Genomic DNA, 20217 nt, shown 5'->3' with positions numbered 1-20217 from the left:
CATTTACTAGGTTTGAATACAGTGTGTAAACCAGCACCACGCACGCCTTCTGCAAGAAATGGCACACTGCTCCTGGGATAAATTCTGCGAACAAAATCACCTGCTTATGCGATAAATTACAGGGTAGCCAAGTCAGTACAGCGCATTTCTGAGGGCTTCTCGCCCACGCAACCTATCTTCGAGCTTTATCGGGGGCCTCTTGAAGTTAACATGGATGTCATAACACAATCTGTACCTGTCTTTGAATCACAGAGAATCTAGCGCGACAAACCTGCTCTCTTGCTTATCACTAACTAGTTACTGCTAATAAAAGAGTACTATATTGTATTGTAAGCTCATCTCCTTCGGTGAGAATTGCGACCAAGACAAGGCGCCAGAGACCACAACAAAACCCTGATAATCAACTCCATCCTTAGCAGTCGAAGTTGCACTGAATAGCATCAACAGCCATAGTTCCGCTTGTACCACCAGTGTTAAAGCAGTTACCCTGGTTGTAGCTCTTCCCGCGATATTGGTATCTAACACCGCCGATATTGCGAAGACCGATTGTGTTCGCGCCAAAGTAAAGATGAGGCCCGTAGGTAGTAGTGAAATCGGCGCTGAAACCAGGGCTATCGCGCTTCAGTTTGCCATCTGCAATAATGTTGTCACAGCTGCCTCCAACAACCTTTACTCCAGAACCGCCTGTAGTACTACCTGGGATGCCAAACGATGCGAGGCTGGCCCAAACAATGACTGCACACTGATGCGCGCCAGGCGATCTGCATGTATTGACGTCGCGCTGATTGAATTGTTTAGTTCATATTCTCTAGTAGATGGGTAGGAGAAGCGTACAGGAAGTATCGGCAAGTCTGCTCCTGCGTCGGCGGGTGCGGCTTGGACTGCACTTGCAAGTGCGCAAGCACTCAAGACATTGCTAAGCTTCATATTGATAGTGGATATGATAAGATCGTGAAGTTGTTTTGAAGAATACTCCTTGAAGGGGATATTTGATGGAATGTTGATTGTGATATGACTTCTTTGAGAGCTCCTTAAGCTGCTTTTTATATTTTAGGGGATAAACTGTACTTACAGCAGTCTTGAGAAGCTACTGCCTAGTAATCTAGCAAGTTCCGGTACTTCCGTCCTAGCTTCACCTAAATACACATCCGCAAGTCTATGTCCACTCTCTAAAACGGCAAATCTTTTGCTTGCCTCGTATATTGTCTGCTACATCCCTGGTTCTTATTCATCCTTCGTGAACAGGCACCAGTCTACCAGTTAGCGTCGCCGCTGATTTAAAACTCCGCTCTAGAGCCATAGAGACTTTTAGCAAAGCGAGACTGTGACAAGCTGTTTAGAATCTGCCTTTTTTACACTTCTCACTACGTATTTCTTGCTCGCCAAGGCAGTCGGCATTGTTCATGCGACAGCTGAGATCTCTTCAAGAAACTAGGTTGTTTCTATATCTGTGAAATACATAAAAAAGCCACAGGAATCATGATAAGCTGGTAGAGTTTGTTGTTTCAACGCCAAGCACGACGTCGATGCTGGACTGTTCAGTATCGTGATAGGAATGGATACTGTGGTGTCCTGGCGAATCTTGAGTAATACATTTACCGGGAGATCCCCGTAAAGAATGTATAAAACGCAATCCTGGAGTTAGCATAAAGATATCGGTCAAGCATCCACAGACAACAGATGCTTCGGAACCTGACTTTGAGTTATAATTAAGCAGCAGTGGACTGCCGAAACTTAAACTCAGAAACTACAAGGACTACACCTTTTTAGGCAACTAAGAAGCTAACACGGTCTTTTAAATCTCCGCTTCTGAAAAGGCTATATTGAGAAGTACAGCTACTTGGAAACTAACTGCCCCCTGGTAAGTGTTCACTTGACTAACTCACCCTCAATTGTCCTGTTTCCACACTCCTCGACTGATCAACCTTGTCTTACAATACTGTCAGGGATGGAACTCTTTATCGACTGACCAATTGAACCCCTATCCATGCTTGTAACACTCTACAATCCCCTCTCTCCTCTTCATGGCAGCTAACATGGTCACTCATGAAGTCTACCCCGAGCTGTGTGAGCCATAAATTACATTTATTCCATCAAGTTACCACTCTCTGCAAGATCCTGCTCCAGTCCTTCCACCAATACAGCCGCGTCTCGATTCATGACTTCAAGGTCCTCCAGGTCAGCCTTGTACTGACGAATCAACACTTCCATCCTCGCCCTGCAAGCTGCACCATGATCGGCCCGCGTCTGAAGAATTCTCAACTGCTTCTTCAAGGCAGACTCGGCTACGGGGTTAACCCATCTCAAGGATCGCACATTCTCAAGAGAAGTGGTCAGCTTTTCCAGCTCCTGGTTCATCGCGGTGTCGGGGTTCAAGGCCGGGGACTCTAGCACAGCCACAATCTCAGTTATCAGCATCCGATGAGAACGGCATTGGGATAAGAATTGGGCAAGGCTGTCGATAGTCGACCTCATGTGGGTTACCAGTCGTTGTCTCTCCGTGCGTACCCAGTCGCGATACTCAGAGGCAGCAAGACGTGTCGGACGAGGCTCTGCAGTGCCCATATCGATGATGGGTTCCTCGGCTAGCTCGGGAGGCACTAGACCCAGGTTGCTGTCAAGCTCATCTTCATCGATGAGCATTGCAGCCAAGACAAGGCGCCAGAGACCATAATCGCAGCTGGCGGTCGAAGGCAGAGATCGTGAGGCCAAGGTGTAGAGGCCATTGACGATTACAGCAACGCCACAATCATCTGTGTTGAGTTGCTCAGGGCAGGATAGCGTACCGGCCGAAACAGCGGCACCAATATCGTAGTCGAGTCCGTTGATGAGACCTTGGCAAACCTGATTGATGCGGGCAGGCAGGTTGGGCATGTCGTGTCCAGGCATTGAATTGTAGTAGAGAACCGACTTGTCAGCTGCGCGCAGCACAACCAAGATCCAGTGAGCGTTGCATCGAATAGGAACGAGGACCGTCAAGACAGATCCAGAGGCCGAAAGAAGATGGGTCACAGCCTTGTTGACGGGAGCTCTGTCAATGAGCAACGGGTCGATGGATTTAGCATCGAGCGGGCGTAGAGAAGAGAAGAGCTCCAAGAGTTTGGCGATGGCAGCGTCGTTGAGCCAACGACCACCCGTGATGCGATCGATGGTGTCGGCGTTGAGTTCCGATTCCATGTTGCTGAAGTCGAGGTCGTCAGCGGTGATAACTGTGAGGCCGTCGCTGATATCCGGAGCCATGTCGAGCGATATGTCGTAGTTCATCTCCTGAAGAGTGCTGGCGCCGATATCCAGTTCATGAGCGGGTTCGTGGGTAGAGCTTGAGTGATGGGCACGCGGCAGCTCAATGTCACCGAAAGACGAGCTGGGAGCTGGAGCTGGAGCTGGCGATGAAGCTTGACCAAAACTTGGGTCGACGAATTGAGACTGAGGTAGAGCTGGGTCTGAACCGAGTATGGGAGAAGGGAGTTGAGCTGGGCTTGGATCTGGTCCGGATGCTGGTGCTCCCAATCCGTTGGGGAGATTGGTACCATTCTGTTTCCGAAGACGCTGAGAGACATACCTCTCCGCAGTCTGGATGTTGCGCCTCGTATATGGCCAGTTGTAAAACGGTCCACCAGGAACAAAAAGAGCAGGGAGCGGGTGTCCAGTGTCGAGGATGGCCATGGTAGTCGAGCGTATCTGGTAGAGGGTTCCCAGCGCTATTGACGCTTCATGAGACCCGTCGGGCAACTAACCACGGCGGGAACCCCATAGCTCATCGAGTTCGGCGACCAATCTGTGTCGATATTCCGTGTGGCGCGATGTCTGGGCCTGAGAACGCGATGTCAAGATGCGGTAACGGGGCGGTGCGTTGGCCATGATGGGACGTGGAGGGAGCGCTTAGAAGAGCGGAGGGAGATGACGCTGCGCGTGACAGTCGGAGGTCATTCAGGGGAGAGAAGCGCGCAAGGAGGCGTGCGCGCGTGAAGGCGGCAAGGCGACAGAGTGAAGATGTTGCGCGGTCTCGGCGCGCTTCAATTCAATTGCGACGCGAGATCACGTGTGGAGTGGGTCCCCAAACGGAGTTTCAATTGCCCGCTCCGAACCGCAATCCCCGAGAACCAGCCTTGAGGAATGAAATTCAAGATGGGATTTGGGCAGGGGATAATATGGTCTGCGAATAATTGCTAGGAATGACTCCTTTGGTCGCATCATCTCCATTCCAGCCTCGCTTGCTTCTTATTGACAAGCTTGGTTTCAACACACGATGCTAATGGAAACATGCCCCACAAACTCCAGAACTACGCTACATAAAGCGGGATTCTGAAAAAGATGAATCCCTGAAAAGGTTGCGATCAGAGGATTTATATTTAGTTTACTGGATGACAGCCAAAATTCCAGAATCCGTACGTCATCGCTTCATTATAAACGCGGTGCAGTGCCCAGTTTAGTTCCAGTTACTTTTCGACAAGACCGTCAAGGGCCTGAGTTTCAACAAACCAGCCCCAGAGAGACTGGTCAGCGCCGTATCTGAAGGCCTTCAAGAATCTTCCTTGGCAGGTCGTTATCTTCATGCCATATTGCCTTTTATCATTTCATGCAAGAGCACGAAGCGACTTCCTGAGCAGATAGGAGCACGTTTGAGTGGTCGTCAGATGCGCCTCGTCAAGACAATCACAACGGCGTAGCCCATCTGTATACATGACTCCTGTCCGACCGTCCAGGCCGTCTCGTCACAAGATTCTGACGCCCACCAGATATCTACACCCCTCCCGCCTCTTACTCTTGACGGTTCTTATGTCCTATCAGTTGTCTCTTCCGCTGGGACTGTAAAAGACGACACATCAAATGCGATGAGAAATGTAAATTGTCATCAGTGGGAGGACATGTTCGTTTTCTGCTCAACCTACTCCAGCCGTTATGTCATCCATGGTACGGAACTTGGTGAGCGGCCCGCGGGAGTGAACTGAATGCGAGCTATAGTAGAGGCGTCGGGTTCAGTAACGTGTAGCGAGGAACAGTGCAACATTACCAAATCTGCAGTGGTTTCGACGGTGAGACCTATCGCAGAGCAGCAGATCCTTCTATACACGCAGTTTCCACCAAGCTCGCTTTCCACTCCTGCGGGTCCTGTCGCAAACGCAGATGGATGCGTCGAACAAAAAGGTTCGCAGCGACGTTTGTTGGCCCAAGAAAGCTTCGCTCCACCAATGCCGTGAACCACGCCTCTTGTTCATCGTGCATTTACACTGTAAGCTTGGCCTTGTACTGCGGCAATACTAGATCGAGGCTCTCCGGGTGCTCTGACGTATGAATTCTTCCCCGCTTTCAGTGAGTTCTAGTGGTTAAGGCTTGTTCGTTTGGCATGGCGTACATCGACATCATCAGCAACCTCAACAGGCCCGGCTGTATGTTCATGTCAGCGCCTCCCAAATGCCAAAGATAGTAATATGAGAAACAGTTGGAGCTCAAGGTTTCACTTAAGAAATGTGACCGTGTCGTCGATGCCGGCGACATGCCCCGTGGATAGCTCCTCCAATCCAGCACATGAAGCCAATATAATTGATGCCGGTTGGCTTCATGATATCATGCCAGTCCAATAAACGGCGCCAACGACTAACTCATAAGTTTCTGGAACTCATGCCGTTCGAAAATATCCTAATTATTGTATAAGGTATTTGGGTCACTCAAACTGGACTGCGGCAAACGTACAGCGAGCCGGATACGTATTCAGCATCCCCCGTTTAATGTACAGTTATCGCACAGCGTCCAATTATTTTACATACAGCCGTTCTACAAAAGTTTAGCCACAAGTTCACAAAATCAGGGACCCTCATATGGCGTTTGTCAATTGCGAAATCAGACCCAGCAAGCCATCCGCGAAAAGAGGCTTGAGGCTAGGACAGGGCAGGGCAGAGGAATGCCAAAAGAAAGACCACAAAATAATAAATGAGAAGAGTCACAAGAGAGCAAATATATGTAAATACGACGCCGGAATAGCATGGAAGGTTACTGCTTGATCTATAGGAAATGTATATAGACTTGAGGACTTGAGTATAAACGTAACTTTTTACTCTTTATGAGGATACTTATTTAGGGGATAGCGATTACGATGCGGGCTAGACACGCGATCAAACAGATACTTGACTCGCCAGTGTTAGTCATGGTGAAAGGAGAAGAGGAATGAGAGGGGGAATTAGCCGGAGAACCTGAGCTATCTTCTGAAGTCGTTACATAGAACCCGCCTTCCGTGGGCTGCAGACTCTGTTTCTTAGAGGAAGACACTACAGCGCTGGCATCATCAGATACTCGTTGCCTGGTAGAAGGACTTGACGGAGGAGCCCGACCTACCCAGCGTTCGGACCGCTTGAAAGTCGGTATAGACAATGCCGTCGGTGTGGCGATAGGGACAGCAGCAGGTCTAGGTAGGTAGGCCAAGTCACGGACACGGAGGCCCAGCTGGCTAGTGTCAATGGTGTGACCAGCGACTGTGGTAGTGATACTGATATATGCTCCCGAGCGTTTTCTTAACCGATCCGATCTAAAGGTTGGCGTCCAAATCCGTGTAGTCAAGAGTGGAAAGAAGACCGTTGTAAGGAACGCGGCTGTCTTCGAAGGCAGCATTGAGGACAATGCTACCGGAGGCGTTAATGTTTACTACCTATATCACTGGCAAGAGAGTCTTTAGATACAAGACATGATTATGTTCTGAACCATGATAAAGGGGGGATGTCATCGCCGAAACAGATGATGACGGAGGAGGTGCAAGGAGAGCTGATAAGGTACTCCTCGAGCCACTTCACGTTCTTCACATCTAAGAGATTGTCCATACTATCATTAAAAGGAAGACAAGTATACAAAACAAGTCGAGCCGGCTGTCACTTAGGTTTTCGGTTACTATGAATCGAGTCCTACGTACAGACAGGCAGGAACTCATCACATCGTGAGCGTCAACTATAAGTAGCCTATATCCTTACACCCTATCCACTCCCGAACATCTTCACTCGCTTATAACAAACCAACTACCAATTTACAGACCAAGCACATCCCCATCCTCAGACAGGAGAGCGACGAAGATAGCGAACCTTGATTATATACGACCATTTACACGGGCTACTAGCTGTTGGTAAGCGATGCGATGTCTGACGCTCTAATGCTGTACAGAACCAGACTGCTAAGACATCACAAAAGTTGAATGCTGCTCCTCGGCGAGGAAAGCGAACAGTGAAGATCGCCTTTCCAGCTCAGAGCAAGTCTACATCCAGCATGTTTGAGCATATGAGCGAGGAAACCAATTCCCGTGTCAATAGTGATCTTTTACGACTTGCTAGCCTGTGAAATATAGCTATCATTATTAAGAAGACGGGAGTCAGTGTCTGGGGAGTCAGCCAGTCTTATAAGCCAGCAGAGACGACTAAAAGGAGGCACTGCGCAATTGTTGATTGCTTGCTAATAAGTCTTCTTCAACTACTTCTTGACGCTGAAAATGATGACAAACTTTCCTTGATGTGAGAAACTTGCTCCCACTCCTCGGCTGTCCTTCTTTAAAAGTGTAAGATACTTCGCAATGATCTGATCATCCTCTCCAACAGAGAAAAGTTCAGTATCCAGATAGATTGCTCGTGGCCTCTTATTCTACCTCTCATAACCTCTGTAATATGTTTCTCCATACTTGGATGTCTATATGCCGTACTTGCCTACCCTGAATATCGATCGATCGGGAAAACTACTTACTGATACGACTATCATAGAAGAAGGCAATGATGAATATCATAATAGAGGAATTGACGATGGGCAGTATATCTGGTGACGCCCCTGATAGTGATGATAAGTCCGCTCTTACCGAGTCCCAGGTATATACCTTTCTATTTCTACACACTTAGGCTGTCGCTTAAATTGCTGATTTTATAGAGTTCTTAAATGTCTAATCTGGATATTTCTCTTAATCGGCAGCTGATTCGCTGTTTGATGCAACGCTATGGTCGGTGAGCAGGTAATAACCGAGTTTCATAAACCACAGAATCCCTTCTTCTTAGCTCAACTAAGGAATATACAAGGAGCATGCAGCACCAAAGGTTTGCTCACACCATTCATCTCTCTCGTAGACTTAACCGCCTCTCTCAAAGCAAAGAAGACAGTACACCCTAAGAATGAACGGGTTTCTCCTACACATTTACTGTTCTGGAAATGGACGTGCCATCAACATAAACAGAGCAGCAGTCCAGCATTAGTGAGTGACTAATGGCAATCCAGTTACCAGCTTTATAAGTAAAGGGATAAAATATGGAGAGTACGCGCCGAGCGTCAAGGCCAAACGGAGCACAGCAGAGAATGGCGTCGCTACTCTTCTGGTCCTTCGCCTCTTCTGTACTCAATGACTCGCTCAAGCCGATTGTTTAAACGGTCTGTGTTGTATCCTTATTCGGTTGTCGACCTTGCTTGGCTAAACAACAACCTTTCCTTTGCGAGCAACAAACCCAGGTAGGGTCACTTCTTGAGGCGCGTCTCTAGTATCAACTCCTGTCCACGACGACAAATTAGCCAATTCGCTGGAACGAGAGTCTGCTACTATCGAACCTCTAGCGACTCCTGATGCAGGATCTCCGCAAGTGCCGTATTACAAGTAGGTGTATTGGGTGATTTTGGCGATGACGTGCGTAATCGCGAACGGCTGATTTGGCAAGGCAACAATCGGAAGGCTACTGTTTCCACAATGGGAATCAAATCTCGACCTGGCCGATCATGGAAGCAGTGAAGACAGCCTCTATATAACTAATACTCTTTCTACGCTAAAAAAGAGGATTTATTAATCTTCCACGGTTCAGGAGAGGGCAGGCGTATCACTGTTACGACCATTAATGGGAAGCAAACCAAAGCAACGACCGTCAGCAAAAGAACTCTAAACCCATACTGGAAAAAGATCAAGGGCAAACAAGTTGTTCCCTACACACTCTCATCCCGGGAGGCCTGCATTCATACAGCCAAAAGCCTGTCATTTATCGTAGATACATTCCAATTCTATCGGCGTCGTCAAGGATGGCTTTGGCGAAGTTGTCGGTCTGGCTCATTGTGTGAGAGGCAACCATACCCTTCTCCCAGATACTCTCTTTCTTCACTCAGGATAATTTAGCAATTCATTCCATTCACCTTTTGCTCCTTGCACATTCTTTCACACTTCAGCGACTACGAGTGTCGAAGCAGCTGTCTCTGTGCCGGTCTCGACAGTCGTTACGGAGGGCACATCCAGATCATCTGTAAGTTTGAGAGGCATACTGTCCTCTGTCCTGTAAGTGACAAGTCGCCACAAACCATCAGCGAATCCATAGGCAAGTCCCATGCTCAACTTCTTGGACTGTGCTTAAACCAGGTCGCTGTTCTCAAGCTCAGGAAGTCGATGCAAAGCCGACGTGGCCCATATCTCGGAATAATGATTCGGGGAATTGTTAGGGGCATCACAGGGCAGCTCAAAGGCCGCGATGACGGGCTACGACTGCGCCATTTTAGATGCTAACTGCGTGCCCTCTGCTGTCGAGTTCCAAGACCAGTCCACGAACGTCGTCGCTGCCTGTGATGGCGTTTACCTAGTAAACTCCTACAAGGGTAGTAAAATATCTAGCAGTATCGCACATTATGCCTATTGGTATTCTGCAACCGGATGGTCTCATAAGGATACATACATAGTGTTGAACGAACACGGCACGACGCGATATTGATGTTGATTGCGCAGTTGTCTAGGCTTGACTGGAGCTAGTTCTGAGCGCCACAGGATCTATACCACAGAGAAAAAGAAACTGAACCCTAAACGCCTGAACCGCAAACTATATAGGCCTGACTGCGATCTCTTCCCCTTATTTGCATCTCTTATCTGTTCCTTATACGAGAAGGGAGGTTGGACACACCAAGGGCGAAACAGAAGTCCTTCGCAGTAACATCAAGAGAGTCGAGAACTCCGGAGCCCGGCCTCTCATGCTCCGCCACGTCAGTTATTCGCCATAAAGCTTATAGGTTCACAAATACCGCAACTGTTCGCTTATTACACGCCTTGAGTGCGTGAAATTATTTCTCCTGTCCTTGGACCACGAGAGCTCGGAAATGCCCAGTTTCAGCTACTTCAACAGCAGTGCTAAGCTCCGTTGGGATGCGGAGCAATACGCAGACATCAAACTTATTGGGAAGCACTACGACTTTTGGTGTTGGGAATCGGCGAGCCTGATGTCAAGCCGGCCCTGAAATATAGCGGCAGTCTCGCTGGAGCCTCCATTGCGTAGTAGTACAACCTTCGGAACTGGTACACCGCGCGGCCAGGGTGTTAACCCCCCAAGTCCACGGGCAGAAGCAGTTTGCTCCCGGCGAGAAGCTTAAGTATAAAAGAGGCGCTGACATCGTCCACAGCTCTACACGAAGGGCGGTAATCGCAGCGTCTTCCGCGGCAGCGCTGAACTCTTGCTCGTGACAGTCCCGGTTCTCCGGCTACACAATAAGTATAGCAGGCATCGTCGCGAGATAGGTAAGTCACTATTTCGTACTGAATGTCAATGACTAAACTGGCACACGAGACGTCACCCACCTTGGCTAGCTGGCTTTTGATCTGAGACAGGGTTCACTCGTGGGTTATTTTCGCTAGGCAGTTGGGTTACTTGCGCCATCCTTCTCCTTCATCCTCCACTTCACTCCATTATTACCCCAGATTCTACATCTTTGAGGTGAACGAAATGACCGGGTACGAAGTATCATAAGGTCTACTTGGCGCTGGGAATAATCGGGGGTTGCCCGGCTCTTCATATAATATACTATCACCAGCAGAACGACTTTTAATGGCCATGTTAGAATGCATGACTCATCAGAGGGTCCAGGAACCTGCAGACAAGACACTCCGTTGATCTATTTTCGGAAGCATGCTGTGAGCAGTTTATATGTCCATACTTCGAACTAACGCGAACCAGGGGCTTGGCCACAAAACTCTTTACCACTGCTTATTATTTCAAAGGAGCGGGCGATATGTAATATAACTAGAGCTTACTTTAAGGTGGCGTAGACTGATGTTTTGACAGCGAAATAGCGGTCCGCTGAAAGGTCAGGAGTCTTGTCGCTATGAGGTGGCACGAACCCGATGATAGTCACTATCGGACACTACTGTTCTGGCAGGTGTTGTCGATAATCGCTAAAGTCAGACATGTCTCTAGAGTGTCTATGAAAATTCATTTGGATCAAGATTTAGTACCCAGACAAGACGGGACATGCTTTATCAGGCTGAGAGCTTGGACACTGGTTTCAAACAGCCCGTCAGTAGATAAGGTGGTAGAGAAGCGACTATTAGACATAGAAGAAGCCGCCTGTTTCATAGTGGCCCCTTTCTTCTCGTGTGGGATAAGCACGTATGCGAGTAACAGGTTCTCTCTGCCGGAATAANNCAAGTCTCAACTGCAAATAACTGCGAGTACGAATGGGCTCTACGTTGACGTTGGGACTGTAGAAGCTGCTCTCTTCAAAGATGTTGGCATTAGTATGTATTTCCACAAGTTTAGAAGCGTTTTCTACACTTAGGTCATCCGTGAGGGCGTCGACGAAGTCAAACAGGCGAATGCTATTCGAGGGGGTCAATGGAAGAGACACACTGAACGGAAGTTGAAAAGATAATACTTGGATCTATACCTCATCTCGCGGGAGGTGCGGGACGGCTTGCTAAAGGAGAGGGGTTCCAATATGTTTGATCAGGGAACTTTGATCTGGTATTTAGAGTATGTGACAAATGTTATGTTGGGGGAGTAAACATGAACCTTGTTCTCACGGTCAAGCCCGGGATTGGTGAGTGTGACATAACGTCGATCTGCAGAGCGACAGTCGACATCACTGCCTTTCCCAATTAAGAGGGTTCTGTGGTAATAATTTAAAATGGGAAAGACTCTGAAAGCGTTATTGGGCGAGGTTTTAGGGAGAATTTGAGTTTGAGTGCGGACACGTCCTCCTGTAGTCAAGCTAGAGAGAGATATGGATAGTTTGGGTGTCCGGAACGGAGCAATGATTTAGGTAAATATGTGGCCATTACCCTGGGGGTTACGTGGCCTACAATCTAGCGTTCTGATATAAGTATGGTGACAAGAAAGGCAGTGAAGATAGCCTATTATGAAAAACTGATAGCCGGTCTGTTCTGTTCTGTCCCCTGAATGCGCAGAATCGCGAGAACGTGACACTTGCCGGCTTGGGCATCCACAGTCTGCAGATATCTTCGAGGCAATACAAATCCAGTATGAGCACCCTTGTGACCAGAGAATCTCGGAACATGGAGGGATGATAAATAGTCCGGCCCCAGCAAATCTAGGCATTCGGAAGTCAACTAACATTCTCAAGTCGTTGAACAGGGAGGCCGGCCAGGAAAGTGATGATATAAGCTTACAGCGACGTTATAATCTTCATCAGATGTTGAGGACCGTGTCACCAGGTCGAAGGCAGATCGTTGGCGGCGCCAAAGATGCAGTAGGGAGCGGGTCTCAAGAGCAGTCGAGGAGAAGCTGATTATGCTAATATTGTGTTACCGCTTCATTATCAAGGACAGCGTCACAGATGGACACAGACAAGACTCGACCTACCCGAGACACGTGAAGGGACATATCGCGGTATTCCCAAACAAGGTGCAGGAGCTAGCCACGAATATCCTCCCACATCCGTTCTCGAAGGTCACGTATGATATCTATATATGATGGTAGGAGCAGGAGAAACTTGCGCCGAGTGACATGTTAACGTTAGTGTCCGTGTAGCGTAACGCTGCTAAGAAGGCATTGCTGTGGCTCTAAAGGTATAATCCGTTATAAACTGACATCAAAATTGACGTGCCGAAATTAGATAGTTGGGGCGGGATGCGCCGTCAGACGGAGTGCCGTCCCAAGTTTTTGATCGACCGGAACGTAATAAGCCTTCGGCGAGGGCGAAGATGCAGCCGACGCATATTGTCCCACTCACAGAGCGCGATATCGACGGTCATGAACCAATAGATATCTAATATAAGAGGTAATGACATCGTTGGCCGAGGGCCTAAGCACCATAGGAGCACCAGAAGAACCATTGGTGGCTTGGCCTCTGGTCAAGATGGTGACGATGAGGTCTGTAAAACCAGAGATCGAGTCAACAAAACAGATTCATCCTGCATGTTCAAGTTCGACGGGCGCCCAGATGTGCAGAAGCTACAGTACCTCGTCAAGTCCATGGGTAAGGTGAAGCCCGGAGAGGATACGAACGGAAGTACCTGGAAAGAGTCAGCAAAGGTGAGACGCTGGGGCGTTGTCAAGCGTAACATTGTAGTTTCCTGTGATGAAGCCTTTGCAGATTCCTTTGACACTTGGTTTCTAGCCAAAACGTCTCCCAGCTTGTTCCCGCTGGGCAAAGGCGGCCCCCGGCAGTCTAAAGAGTACTCCAAGGATGCGAAAGGGATAGTGCGTTGCATTTTCGAGCTGAAAGCCGCTTGAGCTTGGAGGCTTGGATGACAATAGTGAGTGATCCAGCGACACTCCCGTCGCTCTGCAACGCATCCTATCTTCCATTTTCTCGTTTTAATCATGGCGCTGCTGTCGAGAAACCGCTGCGTGAGCATGGCAAGCATGCGAAAGACTGATTCCTCAGGCGTAGAACGTACTGTCCAAGACTTGACCGCGTCAAGACTCAAGAAGGCAAGGGGAGAGCTAGATGCTTGCGGTCAAACGGCCAATCCAGACGTCAAGCAGCTAATAAGGTATCTGCCACTTACAGAAACCACCAACAAATGTCAAAGGAGAGCCGGCTGACGATGTGGCGGAATATGAAGTCCCTGATCAGTCAGTAAGGCATCCTTACTATTTAGTTCACGCTCAACCCAAACGATACACGAACCCGAGAAAGCTGCAGTTAGCTCCATACCGTACCCTGAGATAGGCACAGCCGAGGAATCTTGGAAGAAGCCTTGATCTAGCGTACAAGGAGGCTCAACTCGCGACATCAAATCCCCTCAGCTTGGCAATCTTCTTCCATCGGGAGATTTCCATATTCTTCAATTCCTCGATCGGGAGACGCGGAATGAGGCAGAACCCCTGCTGATTCGGGGCAACTTGGATGCCAGTGTAGAAGACTTACTTTGACGAAGACGGCCAGTTGCGGCTTCGACGTAGCTACAGGCTGGTGAGCAATGGCAGTGGACCCTTCATTGTAACAGAATGTAAGGGTCTGGCTCTCGTTTACTACGTGACCAGCTACACCACAAGGTTGAGCATCCGTTGTGGAAGCGTATAGTAGCAGCTAAAGAACTAATTCGGCTCATAGGTAAGAATAGTACAGGGGATCAGCCGAGCAACTGGCGAGGTCGAACCGAGGGCGACAACCGTCACAGCCAAGCGCGCCGGTTTCTGCTGTGAATGGCTAACAGAATATTCACGGAACGCGTGTTATCGCAAGTCCAAATGTTAGCCCATTTTCAGGGATACGAAACAGAACTCACAAAGAGCGCTGCCTCGACGCTTCTAAGCGACTGTACTCTCTACTGGCACAGCTTGTGGCAATTAGCCCTTCAGCGCCGTGCGGTCGGCGAGGGCGAGCTGGACGAGTCGACTGGGGAGTCCTACTAGGAAAAGCCGGACAGAGGATGTCACTGTTGCAAGCTGACCCGTACCGCGGTTAGCGACTGGAAGGTTTAGCTCTTTACGACTATATGTCGGTCGGAAACTGAAGCGGAAGGGGAATATGTCCGCTCGCAAAGTGGAACTAGATAGGCCCTGTCTAATGTCAACATCGTAGAGCCAGACACTGCGGCATCTGAACCAGCTTGCGGTAGTCTGCTTATTTACTGGAGGGGATGATTCCTACTACAGGAGGCACGTCCATCCCGACTGACATATTGTAATGGTGCGACTCTTTGAGCCAAGCGTATATCTGAAGACTTGGTACAAGACGCTAACATGGAGGGCTGACAGTTGTCATTACCGGCCTTCAGCAACAGGACAACACCTTAGGCTCTTCACTCCGTGGCATGGTTTCTTGTGTGAATCACCTGACGAGATAAGCAGCATTCAGGAGACAGAGAAGACTGGCTCTCTAAGCACATGACGTGGCTAGCGGACAAGATCCAGTTGATGCAGCGATCGGTCGGAGACGTGGCGCGGGACGCTAGAAGTTCCGGCATCGCCTGGCGAAGGAGATCCCACCGCTGACGCATTCCGATCAAGCAGTAGGCCTGGTGTTGTTGGTTTGGCGACCCGCGTGGTAGATATGCTGAGGGATGCGATGACGGTAAAAGAGATCTCGGTTACCTGAAAAGAGGTCTCTTGTATGGTTGAGCAAATGTACCCTTCCACGCGACTGCCCTCGACTCCACCGACAACCTTCGGGCTAGGATCATTCTGGATCATGACACGCACTGGGAGGTTCAATCTCGCGGGCAGAGATCCACCGGCAGGAGCAGCTGAGATACATCAACTCGCAGCAAAACGGTCTCTCCAGCGAACGGGAGAAGATGATACAGGGACTGCAGAATCACTTGGACGGCACAGCAGCAGCCGACAGAGTCACGACGCTCAGCAGGTCCGACAGGCCCAGCCAGCAAGGCGATCCTACCACGCATGTCGATCAACGGAAACCATCCCCGGATACTAGCTCATCGACAGGTGTTATGTTTGGCCCATCTACAACGTTTGGTGTGGCCGGAAAGCAAGTGTCCGAGTCTTTTACACGGAAGCAAAGACAAAGCATAGCATGGCAGTTGATACGTCACCAACTTGATCAGATGCGGCGCGACGATATTAAAACCACTAAGCTCTGCTAACTCATTGGAGGTGAGGGAGGCACCGGTAAGTCTGGTACTATTACTGCCGTCGCGGAATTGTCCGTTCGTACGGGACAATCCCATCGTCTGCTAGTGATGGCGATGTTGGCACGGAGGTCGCGAACATCAATAGAATCACTGTCTATTCCGCTTGCAGATTCTCTAGAGATACAGTCGTGAGAGTTGGCCGCCCTGGTGGCCCAGATGGCTTCGCATCAGCGGACAGACCAAGATGGATTGGCAGGGGGAACAAACTTGACCATAGACGAGGTTAGCATACTGGGCGCTCGGACGCCGCACACTGTCAATGAACAGCTCTGCAGGTTGAGAGACTCTACTCGAGACTTCAATAAGATTCTGATAGTCATCCTGACCGGGGACTTTCCATCAGTTCCGTCCCGTGCAGCAGCGATCGATCATCTTCTGAGATGATGGCTTTAGCATAGAACGGGAGCAGCAACATGACACGGCTCAGGCCCTGTGGAAGAGGTTCACCACAGTGGTGCTGCTAGATAAGCAGGTCCGCGCCGAGCAAGATTGGCGACTATGTGGGCTCCTGGCAGGCATTTAGAAAGAATTACAAGACTAGTTAGACGTAAAGTACCGGACAGCCACTGTTATCAAGAAGCCAGACAGATCCTGTAGGAGTTAGTCATTATAGGGTAACGCCGCTTAATAGAAACCGCTGGAACCTGAACATTGAAGCAAGGCTTGCCTGTCGTAAGCAACGGCACCGGCAGGTTCGGATATTCACTCCGAGCAGAGATGGAAGGACCGTGAGCCGAAGGAGGAAGAAGCTATCGCAATGTTGGGTCAGGGCGACGACAGCACCATCCTGGTGCCCGCCATCTTCATTTTCGTACGTGGCATGCTTGTTGCCGTTGACAAAAACACTCATCCAGATATGAAATTGGTGAACAGCGCTAATTATATAGCCTAATACGTTATTCTCGATGAGGCTTATACAGGCCACCAGATCGACGCCGATACCGTGCTCTATTTTGGCCCGCCATCAGGAATACTGCTCGGGTCAGAAACAACAAGAGACTTCCGCTTTATTGATTTGCCCATCGGTACGATCCTTTAGACGCCTACGAATGTTAAGATAGAGTGTCAAAGGAAAAGGCCATGGCAGGAAGTTGACGTCTCGCGCAGAGGGCTGTCATGCGCGTCGGCGTTTGCATGTACGGACTACAAGATGCAGGGTAGAACGTTGGGTCTGGTGGCGCTTGGAGCTGCGAGGGACCAGGACCACCAACATGGATGGCCAGGCGGAGCAATTAGTTAGTCATTATGGNNGCTTATTCCGGCAGACAGAACCAAGCCGGTCCCGAGCTAATGCGGCTTTTATAGCCTGTACGTATAGCTGTTGTGGTGCAGAATGCTGGACGGTATCACGCTTCGTGTAGGGCGCAAGAGCGTGACTCCGTAGGGAATACGGTCCCGGTGGAAATCGCGCAGGCTGAACTGAGGCTGGAGGAGCTGAGCGAGGAGACGTTCAAGGGCGCGGAATCCTGGGACTAGCAAGAACAGATTTAAATAGATTCAAAACTCATTCGATTTGAAGGGAGAATACATGGATAAACTAAGGTAATTTAATTATAGAAAGGGCAATGCGATGTTAGTTTGCTGGGCTTGACGCGACCTGCGCAAACACAGCCGATGTCTTGTTGATTGACCCGCTGTCTCCCCACTTTCCTGTCATTAATGACCCAGCTGAGAAAAACATAATTTGGTGTGACACGAACTTGACACGACGTCACGTTCCAAAGCAAGTGAGATTTGTGCTTGGGGTTTTTCTAGAGCCCCGCCTCTTGGCCCGTCCTCTTAAGAGCCTTTTGTTCCTTAAGGCAAAGCCAGAGCAATGAGTCAGCGGATAAACTGCGGCAGAGCAGCAACTCACCAGATGCTCTTAAGATAATACCCTACTACGAAACTTAGATAAATAAAATTAAACTAATAGCAGTAGTCCAGTCTAGAACTGTAAACATAGCATCCAGAACTGTAATTCTATCAATACCCTTACCCATAATCCACCTGTCATTCTGTGTTGCTGTAAAGAAGTTCATGTATGCTTGTGAGAAATTAGCCAAGCCAAGAACTACTAGTGCCGTCACATCCAGAGGTACGTCGCCTTGCATGGAACCAGTTGAGAACGCTTTCGAGGGTCTGACGATAGTGTAGAGGCGGATTGTGGCTAAAAGGGCCATTGAGGTGTTAATTGCGCCCAGGTAAGCCATTATGTCATGATGCCAGCCGTCACCCTCTTGAGATTTTCGAACAACCCCATCACCACTAAGCTTGCGTTTAGAGAGTTTTCGCATCATTAGGGGCTGTTGAAAACAGAAATGGTAGAAGGCGCTGGAATGCCATAACTGCAGAAATTACAGGCTTAGCTTATGTTGAGAGGGTCGAATTGGTTGGTCTCGCTCGGACTTGATTTGTGAGTACTTACTGCATTACCAGCATAAAGAACTTTAAGGGCTCCAGGGCTCGGAAGGTAGCTTAGCATTTTTTATATCTGCAGTAGCAATCAATGGTAAGTGAATAATGGGAGTCTACAAGCTGTGAATCGTGTTTGTCGTGCCAGACAGAACGCTTAGGCTGATTTTATCTATCTTGACCATCCTGTAGCTATCACATGCCCGCCAAAGCGTAGCCTCGGCTAAATCCTACAGAAGCCAACATCGCAATTGAGCTCAATAGTTCAACCTAATTAGCTAGAGGCGCTCTCCGCACCCCGGTTTTATATATGGTTTCCGCTATAGTATTAGGTTGCGAGAGTCTGCGCATCTTAAGTGGACTTATCAGCAGACCAGTTCAGTACACCTTACACGGAGATGTTACGCATTTGGCTGCAATGCGAATTTAATGCCCTGAGCAGCTGAACTGAACAGGTGCACGAGCAGCTGAGCCGCGGTTCGTCATCACCAGCAAGCAATCCCTGCTATGTTGAGATTGTGGAGATGATCTTAGAAGGCATTTCTTTTATACAGAACTGTCATATAAAAGATGGGGGTTTCCACATGTTGTGTGCAATGGCATTGTGGACATTTCTGTTATGTTGAGAGTACATATCAGCGGAGTAGGTCATAGCTGTTACATTCTTTCATTGTAGATCCGCGGCAACATGCTGACGTCAAACCTTGAAAGGCGTGAGGGGCGGGGAGGAAGATCAGCGAAGCTGGAAAAAGCAAGTGGTACAAGGAGTTCAATCGAGTCTCAGCTAGTAATGAGTCCGCTCAGCTCAGGCACTATTTTCTCCAGAAACATAATCAATTCTCCAGAAGCGCGATGCTATAAAATGAACTTGTCGAGGGATGCTGATCGTGTCACCTCTAAATCTAACGCAGCAAGCCACCGAATAAATGAGGGCTTTATTAATGACAAGGTCATGCTTGCCGAGCTCATGAGTGATCTTGATCTTTCCTCACTCATCGGACTTAAAATATATAAAAGCATGTGTACTAAAAGGCTTCACACTGGACTGCAAGACGTTTTGAAGCGGCCTCGTGACCAAGGTCATATCGTCCACAGAACGATAAAGCCTTACCATACAGTCTAGAAATCGCATACAGATAATGGAGCGAAGATGAATGGATGGCTGGGAAATCTGAACGTCGGGAAGCCTTGACCGGCTGAGATCTTGGCCCTTGACCACTAAGCTTTGGCCTTTGGTACAAGAGCAAATGGCGACGACCATGTCAGCCCAGAGGACTTACTACGAATGAACGCTGAGCGCCCTGCAATGGACTCTGATAGAAACGAAGAACCTCTTTCAGTTCAAAGAGAGCATGCTCGTTTTCGATAACTTTTAGATGCTCCCGAGGTGAGAAACTAATCAACTAACAAAAAGCCCAACCATATTCGGAATGTTCGGGAGTCGCAGAAGGGTCCCCAGAGCTATCCAAAATCTACAGATGTTACGGTTGAGAGAGGGCCGCGTCTGCGTGTACCGAGAGGTCCCATTGTTCCGGTTAATGAGAATCCTGCACCTCATCGGTCTGTTTCTTATCGTAGCCGTGAAAATCGGCTAATGACTCAAGCCTTGTGTTCTGGACTTGGCGATCCATGTCTAATTAGAACTATTTCATTCTCCTAAAAGTTCACTTGTGGATGTACCCCTAAAACCTTCCCCTAAAGGTACCGCTAGGTTACTATTTATTTTACCGGTTGTTCCATCGCAATCCGTTGAGCATCAACCAATGCAACCAGCACAGCTTGTCAAACACCAATCATCAAGCCTTCTACGGGTGCAGCCTCAATCTGAGGCTATGGATATGGGGATACCCTCAACTTCATTGTCGAACCTGAAACGGTCCACCTTCCAGTGGTGCATTTAGAGCATACCAAGTCTCAACTCCTGTTGTTCAACTGCAACCAGTCCACCTACCAGTAGCGCAACCTCATTCTATCAAGTCTGAGATGACAATCTCAAATCTGAATGTTTCTCG

General features: G+C 48.9%; 3 protein-coding genes across 3 annotated transcripts; all 3 read right to left on the bottom strand.

Moving 5' to 3' along the window:
• Nucleotides 1-412: 412 nt before the first annotated feature.
• Nucleotides 413-927, bottom strand: FTJAE_3403 (uncharacterized protein; the record flags this gene model as incomplete). Its single annotated transcript, XM_037349697.1, has 2 exons — nucleotides 413-781; nucleotides 835-927. 2 exons carry the CDS (start codon nucleotides 925-927, stop codon nucleotides 413-415), a joined length of 462 nt encoding a protein of 153 aa, XP_037209488.1.
• A 1158-nt stretch (nucleotides 928-2085) lies between these two features.
• On the bottom strand, nucleotides 2086-3666 carry FTJAE_3402 (Ulp1 protease family; the record flags this gene model as incomplete). The annotated part of the gene is made up of 1 exon (XM_037349696.1): nucleotides 2086-3666. One exon carries the CDS (start codon nucleotides 3664-3666, stop codon nucleotides 2086-2088), a length of 1581 nt encoding a protein of 526 aa, XP_037209487.1.
• A 5312-nt stretch (nucleotides 3667-8978) lies between these two features.
• On the bottom strand, nucleotides 8979-9319 carry FTJAE_3401 (uncharacterized protein; the record flags this gene model as incomplete). The annotated part of the gene is made up of 2 exons (XM_037349695.1): nucleotides 8979-9092; nucleotides 9158-9319. The coding sequence occupies 2 exons, from the start codon at nucleotides 9317-9319 to the stop codon at nucleotides 8979-8981; spliced, it is 276 nt and encodes a 91-aa protein (XP_037209486.1).
• Nucleotides 9320-20217: the final 10898 nt, after the last annotated feature.

The sequence above is a fragment of the Fusarium tjaetaba genome (genome assembly GCF_013396195.1).
Source record: "Fusarium tjaetaba strain NRRL 66243 chromosome Unknown NRRL66243_c0000065, whole genome shotgun sequence".
NCBI classification, from domain to species: Eukaryota; Fungi; Ascomycota; class Sordariomycetes; order Hypocreales; family Nectriaceae; genus Fusarium; species Fusarium tjaetaba.
The sequence above is the reverse complement of the archived record's forward strand: the minus strand, read 5'-3'. Positions and strand labels throughout refer to the sequence as shown.